We start from the raw sequence: 9,337 nt of genomic DNA, 5'->3' as shown, positions 1-9,337 counted from the left end.
GCGCAGTCGCAGTAGAAACGCTAGCACTGTTGAACAAGAGCACGACGGTGCGTTCACGAGCAGGGAAAAATAACATTTTTTTAATACAGCTAACGTTATTTATTGGCAATTGGTAAAATATTGTAGTATAAGTCTAGTCTTTCTTTTTTCTTTATGAGCCATACCATGAAAATATGGGAAAGAGGATGATGCAGAAGTATACAAAGGGTCAGAATGAGTTAAGTTATGTCTGACCAGGCTTACATGGTTATGAGAGGGATAGTGGATACATTGGACACAGGATTTTGATTATGGAGCTGCCAATCAAGAGAAAAAGGGGAAGAGCAATCGTTTTAATGAGGATTTTTTTTTCCCAGAATCACATTTGTTTGCTAAAAATGGTAGAGGATGATCTTACCTGTTGGAAAACTTTACTCGTCTCAAAAATATTTTTTTCTTGCTGATCCCTAATAAACCCTCTATTTCTTGGTTTAAGTCACTACACTCAAACATCTCAAATTTTTTATGGAAAAAAATAGATTGCAGTATGTTTTAAAAATAGGTCAAAACAAAGATTTTTAGAGAGCTCATGGTTAGGGCTAGAACAAGCACTCAGTTGAAGAGTAGAAATCTGCTTTAAAACTGTTTTAAATCTTCGCTTATCCTCTGTAAACTAACACCCATTTGGAGTCTAGATATCAGAAAAAGAAAATGCAACATTTTCCCTCGTGGCACGAGAAAAGAATTACAAATGTAAAAAATCTAGAACATGTTATTCAAGACAGAAACTTTACTCAATTCCAATAACATGTATCAAATTATGAAATCAGCAACAGAAAATTTCTTGAATATCAGTAAATGATTGGTAAATGGCCTGTATTTGTATAGCGCTTTACTAGTCCCTAAGGACCCCAAAGCACTTTACACATCCAGTCATCCACCCATTCACACACACAGTCACACAACTGGTGATGACAAGCTACATTGTAGCCACAGCCACCCTGGGGCGCACTGACAGAGGCACCTGTGACACAGGCAAGATTTAATACCAATCAACTGAACTGAGGTTATTTTTAAAATAGATGACTCAATTTCCTTCCCAACTGCAAAATGGGAGCAAGATCAATCCCTCAAGATAAAAACTTCTCAACACAAATGTGTTTAAATTCCTTAATCTGAGAACTATATGCAAGCTCTAAGGTCTTGTACGCCTGTTCAGAGTTTCTGGCAGAGTATATATGAATACCTATGCACATGGTTTAGTTGCTGTTTTCCAACCTTACCTCACGTGAGTCTTAGGTCAGGTAAGTGAATTATCTATGGATGTGCATACAGCAAACATAGTTCTGAATGCCTTATATACCTCTTGAAGAAAACTATCCTTGGGAACTGGAAATCGAAAAATTATTTGTGCATTACTCAATATAAAAATGTAATCTAGAGAGAATCTCTGCCACCTCAAAACAGCAAATGGGGAAATTAGAATTTTGTTTTTATCTGCTTGCTGCAGATCAGATATATTCTGTACATAAAATACCAATAGCTCCATGAAGCCATGGAACCATTTGAGGTGACTCATAGTTTTCAATACATATAAAAATACTCAGAATAAAATTATTTTGACTCCCAATAAATAATCTTCTTTATGATTTTAGTATATCCAAAACTAAAACAGGATATACATTTTCAATAGGAAAATCTTTTAAACTGTTCATTCTCAGTGCTTCTGATTTTAACCTTTCACATAAATACAACTATCTTAATGTGCATCATACACATAATGCAATTGTCTGTTAGATGTGAGCATGTGGTAACAACGTATCTCATGTCAATAGGGACCAGATTGTCAGTCTTTTTTTCACACATATCTATTTGTTGATGGGAATTATTTATTTGTTTGAACATGTCTGAGGCATAGTTCTCACTCTGCCCCTTGTATGTTCTTATATACACTCAGAAAACACTTTATCAAGTGCACCACAGTAATACCTGGTTGGAGCCATTTTTATGGTCAGACCTTCCTTAATTCTATGTGGAGGATACTTGAAATATTTTCTATATAAATATCTAGAGACACTTGAGTCCATATTAGCATGATACCTTCAAACAGTTACTGCAGATTTGTAAGACTCTATCAAAAGTGCTCTATTGAAATAGAGACCTGTTGAGTATGGGGGCTATTTGACTACAGTGAACTCACATGATGTACTATGTTGCTGGAATCAGCCATCAGAAAAATGGGTGCACTGCTGCCATGAGGAGATGGGCATGGTCAGCAACAATACTAATTTTATCAAGACTCATTTGGCATTAAAGGACACCAAGTGTGCCATTTAAATATACCTCTCAAACCATTATTTTGACACCACCAGTCTGAACTGCTGATACAGGGCAGGTTGGATCCATATTTCCGTGCTGTTTATGCCAAATTCTGAGCCTACCATATGAATATTCCAGCAGACTTTCAGGCAAAAGTTTTTAATAATTTGGTTTAATATACTGAAATAACTACTGAGACAAAAGCATAAATTTACTTTGAAAATTAACTAAACTAATGTGGGGAAAAATAAAATTACAAGAAGATAGAAGTAAATGAATAAAATCAAAACTTTGATAACAACACTAAAATAACAGTGATCTGCATAAAACCTAAATACACAACATGAGAGTCCTCTAAAGCTGAGCCTCCTGTTGTTCCTGCTCTGTAGCTGATGTTGCTCCATTGAGCTTGACTAACACTGAAGTCACTCCATGATGTCGACATCTGTTGCATTATTTCTGTTAGGTTTTTCTTCTGTGTCTCCAGCACCTCATTTTTCATTTTGAGCATCTGTGTCTCTGCAGTCAAATTTTTGATCTGTTTTTCTAAAACTGTGGAGACTATAAGGTTACAAAGGACAGCAGCTAGTTTTTTAAGTGGTTTGAATATATTTACATGTTTCTTATAAATTAATGCAACAATAACTGTTAAAAAAAACACAATCAAATATAAAACATCACACTACTTTGTGTGTAAGTTTTAAAGTTATACTCACAGTAGACGTGAAGGACCATAATATTAGAATTCCCCAGCATGTTGCTAGTGATGGAAAAGATTTATTACAACAACTAAAATTATTTATAGTTTTCTTGAGAATAAAATGAAATGTGTCAAAAAATTATTTAACTTTAGAACAGATCTATAATCACAAAGAAAACTAAACCAGAAAACCTAAAGACAAAACTAAGGCTAAACCTTGTTAAATGTAATACAGACCCCCAAAACTCAGAACACTATATGTACAGAAAAAGGCAAAAATGTAAATACAAAAACTCCAAACTCAGGCAAAAAACTCAGGGTCAATGACAGCTTTTGTCATTTCTGTGTTTTGTATCTTTGTGGGAGATATTACATCTTAAAAAATGTTGTTTGAAAAGCCCTAAAATTCATAAACATGGTCAATAACTTGTATTCCATTGTATAATATTTTTTATTTATTTTCAGTCAAAGGTTACACAGTTTTAAACATTTAGTTACTTTGCATGGGTACATTTCTATTCTAAATGCTCTGTCCACAAATGGCCTTTGGTAAGAATTGCTTCACAAAGTCCAGGAACAGAGATGAACAAAGATACGACCTGTCCACCTGCAAACTTTAGCTTCACCAATCAGAAAAAACAAAGAGGCATAAAACAGCTCATCAGACACTCTTTGATCTAAGCTTAGGATAAATAAGGATTATTTCCAACTAGCAGTCATGCAAAGCTATTATAGTCCAGCAGTCAGAGTATAGAGATGGAAATTAGTTGAATTAGATCATCTGAGGAACATCAGCCAATAACGTTCAGACTAAACCGACCCACACTCTTCCTTCTCACAGTAACCGGCTGTCTCCTCCTCTCTGTGGAAAATCTTCCCATCAGGCTGCACCTTCCACCTCAGCTTCACCTCTTCTCTGATCCCTTGCTCCAGCAGCTTCTCCCTCACCTGAAACACAGTTTTCACACATTAAAAGAAGCTCCTCATTAATCAGCCGTTGTTTCTGTAGTGAGCAGAAAACGTTGTTCGTGCTGTTTCTGGGGGAAATGTACTAAATGAACTGGCTGGTGATGAAACTGAAGTTTGTTATTAGGCCTCATTGCCTGTCATTGGGTCACTTCGTCTCCTCACAGTAATCAGAAATTAAATGACTTCTTCAAGTTAAGAATGAAAAAAGGTTAAATAACAAAAATCGATGGGATTCCATTAAATGAGCCCCGTATGTCTGCAGCTGTGTGCTGTCACGTTTCCCTGAACCTGGACTGTACAGACTAACTGCTCTCTATCATTTCACAGTAGTCATAGCAGTCTGTTCCTTGTATCGGGGCCTGTGTGTCCTCTGACCTGCTGCAGGATGGATTCTTGCACTGTGGGGTCGTTCAGGTCTGCAGATCCTGCCCTCAGCTGAACCTTCACTGACCTCAAGGCTCGGGAAGATTTGACATCTGCAGAGAAAGAAAAGGCCGAATTTCAATTCAATTTTATATATACAGCGCCAAATCACAACAACAGCCGCCGCAAGGTGTTTTAAACGGTAAGGTAGACCCTACAATAATACATATAGAGAAAAAAACAAGCACTTTGGCAACAGTGGGAAGGAAAAACTCCCTTTTAACAGGAAGAAACCTCCAGTAGAACCAGGATCAGGGAGGGGCGCAAGTCGGAGAAAGCAGTCTTACATATTTGTTTAATATGTGCATTGAAGGACATATCCTGGTCAAAAATGACTCCAAGGTTCCTCACAGTGTTACTGGAGGCCAAGGTAATGCCATCCAGAGTAAGAATCTGGTTAGATACCATATTTCTAGGATTTTCAGGGCCGAGTACAATAATCTCAGTTTGATCTGAATTAAGAAGCAGAAAGTTAGCGGCCATCCAGGTCTTTATGTCTTTAAGAAATTCCTGCAGTTTAACTAATTGGTGTGTGTTATCTGGCTTCATGGACAGATAGAGTTGGGTGTCATCAGCATAGCAGTGAAAATGTATGCTATGTCTTCCGATGATACGGAAGCATGTATAATTTAAAAGTGCTATATACATAAAATTGATTTGATACTTTACTTAGGCCATCAAATTAAGATAGATTTTATGTTGTTGTTTCTGAAGATCTGGATGGATATTTTAATGTATTCTTTATTTCTATTTTTCAAGACTTGGAGATTTGCCTTTTTTATATAACTTGGCCTACCCTTTTTAGTTTTGTTAATATTGGCAATAGTGAGAAGTACTATGGTTGGATTCAAATGTATTTAATAGAGGGCATCTAATTAAGGTAAATGTCACGTTTTTAGTTGTTAGAATCTGATCAGCAATATTTTATTTTATTATTTGTTATTTTGTTTTTCAGTTTTCCCCCTGAGTGATTGCCACCTTAATGTGGTCAGGGGGGTTGCGTGCCTCAGTGACACTAAGAGCTAGACCTGCAGAAGCTAAGCCTTCAGGGGGGACACCCAAGTTGGTCAGGTTTTAGGGTAGAGGTCTGACAAAGTGCAATCCAATTACATGACAAAAACAGTTATTCAGAGCACCCCACACAACCCTTACCCCTTTCTTGCCTCCGTTGCCACCATGTGCCCCCTTTACATTTCTGTCTGGAGGAGAAGAGGAGCTGCAGAAAGGTGTGTAAGCTCTGCTTCCTGGTCACAACTCTGGATAGTCATATTTTGGGGGGTTTAATAAATTTGTCCATATTTCTAGAAATGAGAGCTGCTCCATCCAAAGAGGGATGGATGCCGTCTCTCCTGACAAGACCAGGTTTCATCCAGAAGGTTTGCCAATTATCTATGAAGCCCACATCGTTTTTTGGACACCACTCAGACAGCCAGCAATTTACGGAGAACATGCGGCTAAACATGTCACTCCTGGTCTGATTGGGGAGGGGACCAGAGAAAACTACAGAGCCCGACATTGTTTTGGCAAAGTTACACACCCATTCAATATTGATTTTAGTGACCTCCGGGTGTCATTACTGCCGACGTGAATTATGATTTTACTGAATTTATGTTTACCCTTAGCCAACAGCTTTAAATTTCCCTCAATGTCGCCTGCTCTGGCCCCTGGAAGACAACTGACTATGGTTGCCGGTGTCCCTAGCTTCACATGTCTGAGAACAGAATCACCAATTACCAGAGTTGGACCCCCGGCGGGTGTGTCACCGAGTGGGGAAAAACGGTTAGACACATGAACAGGTTGGTGGTGTACCTGGGACTTCTGTTTAAGACTATGCTTCCTCCTCACTGTCACCCAGCCACTCTCTTTCCCCAGCTGCTTGGGGTCTGCCAGGGAACAGCTAGCGGGGCCTACACTATCTTCGGCTGCACCGGCTACAGGGGCCTGGCTAGCTACGGGTGACTCAAGGGTGCGAAGCCGAGTCTCCAATTCAGTAATCCTGGCCTCCAGAGCTGCAAATATGCTACATTTGTTAAAGTATCACTACTGCTAAAGGAGGCTGAGGAGTAACTAAACATCTGACACAATGAGCAGGAAAGTGCACGAGGGACAGGTGAAGAGGCCATGCTGCACATGAAGATTATACTATGAAAAGAGAAGTTATCTAAAGGTTTTTAATTAAATTGGTATGCAGATAAGCTACTCAACTACTACTTCCTGTTCCTGTGTTGGAACAGGAACAGGAAGTGATACTCTACCACAGAGAGAGGGAACATCAAATGACAGCGCCACCCAAAGGATCGACAGTGTTGTGCCAAGAGTGTCCAGATGAGCCCAGGAGGACCAGACTGTGCAGAAACACAGAGGACAGACTCACCTCTGGAGCAGAGGAAGGGGCGTTGTTCATTACAATTATGACTGTAGAAGGAGCCCGTTGATACATCTATTGTGGCACAGTTTTGAGTGTCATCAGGCTGCCCGGGCGCCCATGGCAGGTTTGAGGCTGTGCTCGAGTTTGACCACGTCCAGTAATTTCTATACAGTCCAATCCAGGCCTGATTAGAAGATGTCAACATGTTAGCAACAATGGTGTTGAAATTTGAATCAATCATGCTGCTCAGGTCTATGTATGTCTGTCTGCAGTAAGACTGAGCATCAGGCCAGGTCATCAAGTTCGGCACCAGGATGAACATGCTACCCGTGCCTGAAAGACAAAAGATCAGACGGATTCAGACCTGCAGCTCAAATGTTCAGTTTGTCAAACCCTGGTTCCAAAGTCCAAAACACTCACCAGTAAAGCAGAAAAAGCTATGTTGTTCTGAGCATTGTCTTGTGGACCATGATCCATTACTAGATATTGTAACACACTCCCCAGTCCCTGGCTGTCCCGGGGACCAGGGAGGAAACCAGGATGACTGACGTGGACTGAGGCGAGACCATTTCCAGCTCTTGGAGAGTCCAATCCACACCTCTGTGCTCCCCGCCCATTTCTGGGCTTCCTGGATGAGAGCTGAGCTGTTAACGATGGCGAGGTCAATGTACTCATCTCTGCAGTATTGCTGAGCGTCGTTCCAGGACTTCTGCAGGTCAACGAGGTGGAGCTGTCTGACTAACTGATCAGACTGAAAATGGCAGACCATCACGTAACCTGAGAGAGGACACAAGTCAGTCAGCGCGGTCACAGACTCATCTCAGCTCGATTTTACTCGTCAGGAGAATTTACAGAGATTTGAACAGTGTTGCGGTCTGTTAATATATGTGTCCTTCAAAGGATCTGTAACTCGTATACTGGTTAAAATGTGTTTTACAATGCCTGTGGACACCTACACACTGGTTTCCCGCTCCAGGGCAAAAAAACCCCAAAATAAAAACGTGTTTTTCTCAGCAGTGCACACAAACAGAGCCACGTTCATGCACTCTCTCTTCCCTCCTGTCTTTCTCTTTTTACTCTTTTACTTCACTTTATACAAACTGTTACAAACTACCGACTATTAAACTGTCAATCAAACTTTTAACTGGACCCAAAGAAACCTTTAGAAGTTTAGTTGACATGACAAAGATCTTTGGAGATTGTACGAGTGTTTCTGTGACTGCTTGAAGCTTGTTTACAGACACCTTTAAAATAATCACTATGGAGCAGTTCAGTTTGTGCTTTCATTGATTTTCTGATATGAAGTTTTATTCAAACTATAAATGAGGCGACTGAGATGAGTTTACAGACCTGAGAGCAGCAGGAGGATCAGTCCACACCCCTTCATGGCTGAGAGCTGAAAAATTGTGAAGAATGTCCTCATGAATCTCATCTGCAGCTGCTCTATCATTATTAATCATAACACTTAAACCAGCATCAACAAAGAGGCAGATGTCTCTGTCATTCACTCCATTTCTATCCTAATCTAATGATTCAAACAAAACTATCAAACATATTTAACATTTGAAACGTTCAACTTTAAAAAGTGTTGTCTTTATTCAATTATCATCATTTTGTTTATTAGAATACCAGATAATGAATGTGTGAGATTATCAAATAAACCAAAACAAACATATGCATAACATACCTGACACGATGAGACGTCTGTTAAGCTGTGACACAGTCAGAACTCTTCATCTGATATATATGTCATCCTCGCTCCTCCTCCCACATCTATCAGAGACTTTGTAAAAGTGGTTTTAGAAAGCAGCCCAGTGTTCATTAAAGTGCATTTGTTTAAAGATGCTCAGAGTCATTTAACTGAAGATGACTTATTCAAAGTTATTACAGATGCAAACAGACTAACGTCTGGCAGAACGGGCTGTGAATTGGACCTAAACAATGTCACAGGGGTCGAATCATGAGACTAGGACTGAGGTTAAACACAGGAAACGGGCCGTTTGGTTTCAGGCTTCAGTCTGTGAGTGGAAGAACATGCTTCTCCTCCTGACTGGAGTTCAGCGTGTCTGCTGCATCATCAGCAAAGATGGACGCACTTGGAAATGTTTGTGTCTTCATTTGAATCCAAAGCTGAGGTTCGTGAGTTTGCTTGCTGTGCATGTGTTTGCATGGATACAGCACTGATTCTCTGCCCGACCATTTCAGTTTTATTTGAATAATGTTGTAATTATTATAATTCAAACAAAAGAGGGTTCAAGCTTGACTCCTCCAAACAAATCAGTGATGATGAAGACGCAACCTGACACATTTCACATGTCAGTTCCAATCATAGAGAACAAATAGTTTTTATTTTATTCTTTGTTTGTTTAGCTTCAGCGTGTTTTTTAAAAAAAATGATATTACAGTTTTAGTGCATCTCCTCTAAAAGTGCAAAACTTGCTTTCAGAGTCTCACACAGCACCACTTCCAAAGATGGAGGCTCAAGACAAATAAAATGATTTTAAAGTCACCACTAAATTTCACTGAAAGTAAGTAAATGTTGTTTATGTAGCGCCTCACAATGTGAAGATCACAAAGTG

General features: G+C 39.5%; 1 protein-coding gene across 2 annotated transcripts; it reads right to left on the bottom strand.

The window, feature by feature from the left end:
* Positions 1-3,104: 3,104 nt before the first annotated feature.
* On the bottom strand, positions 3,105-8,523 carry LOC147319502 (putative C-type lectin domain family 20 member A). 2 transcript variants are annotated; one of them, XM_086310044.1, is made up of 6 exons: positions 8,446-8,523; positions 8,109-8,154; positions 7,179-7,535; positions 6,765-7,091; positions 4,343-4,443; positions 3,105-3,946 (listed from the first exon to the last, which is right to left on the bottom strand). In XM_086310044.1, exons 2-6 carry the CDS (start codon positions 8,143-8,145, stop codon positions 3,809-3,811), a joined length of 960 nt encoding a protein of 319 aa, XP_086166170.1. In that variant the 5' UTR covers positions 8,146-8,154; positions 8,446-8,523; the 3' UTR covers positions 3,105-3,808. The 2 variants fall into 2 exon arrangements, with proteins under 2 accessions (XP_086166170.1, XP_086166169.1); XM_086310043.1 differs by lacking the exon at positions 8,446-8,523 and having other exon boundaries at positions 8,109-8,181.
* Positions 8,524-9,337: the final 814 nt, after the last annotated feature.

This window comes from Aulonocara sp. 'chitande type north' Nkhata Bay, linkage group LG11 (assembly GCF_057382095.1).
Source record: "Aulonocara sp. 'chitande type north' Nkhata Bay isolate Kocher_YH1m ecotype deep benthic linkage group LG11, A_spYH_male_GT1.1, whole genome shotgun sequence".
Taxonomy (NCBI): Eukaryota; Metazoa; Chordata; class Actinopteri; order Cichliformes; family Cichlidae; genus Aulonocara; species Aulonocara sp. 'chitande type north' Nkhata Bay.
The sequence above is the reverse complement of the archived record's forward strand: the minus strand, read 5'-3'. Positions and strand labels throughout refer to the sequence as shown.

Bases quoted from the DNA above. Each gene is read 5' to 3' on its own strand.
- LOC147319502 (XM_086310043.1), bottom strand. From the start codon at position 8,181: ATGAGGACATTCTTCACAATTTTTCAGCTCTCAGCCATGAAGGGGTGT. The intron at 4,444-6,764 runs GTGAGTCTGTCC...CTTTCTCTGCAG, and splicing joins CCCCTTCCTCTGCTCCAGAG to ATGTCAAATCTTCCCGAGCC. The intron at 3,947-4,342 runs GTCAGAGGACAC...ACTGTGTTTCAG, and splicing joins AAGAATCCATCCTGCAGCAG to GTGAGGGAGAAGCTGCTGGA.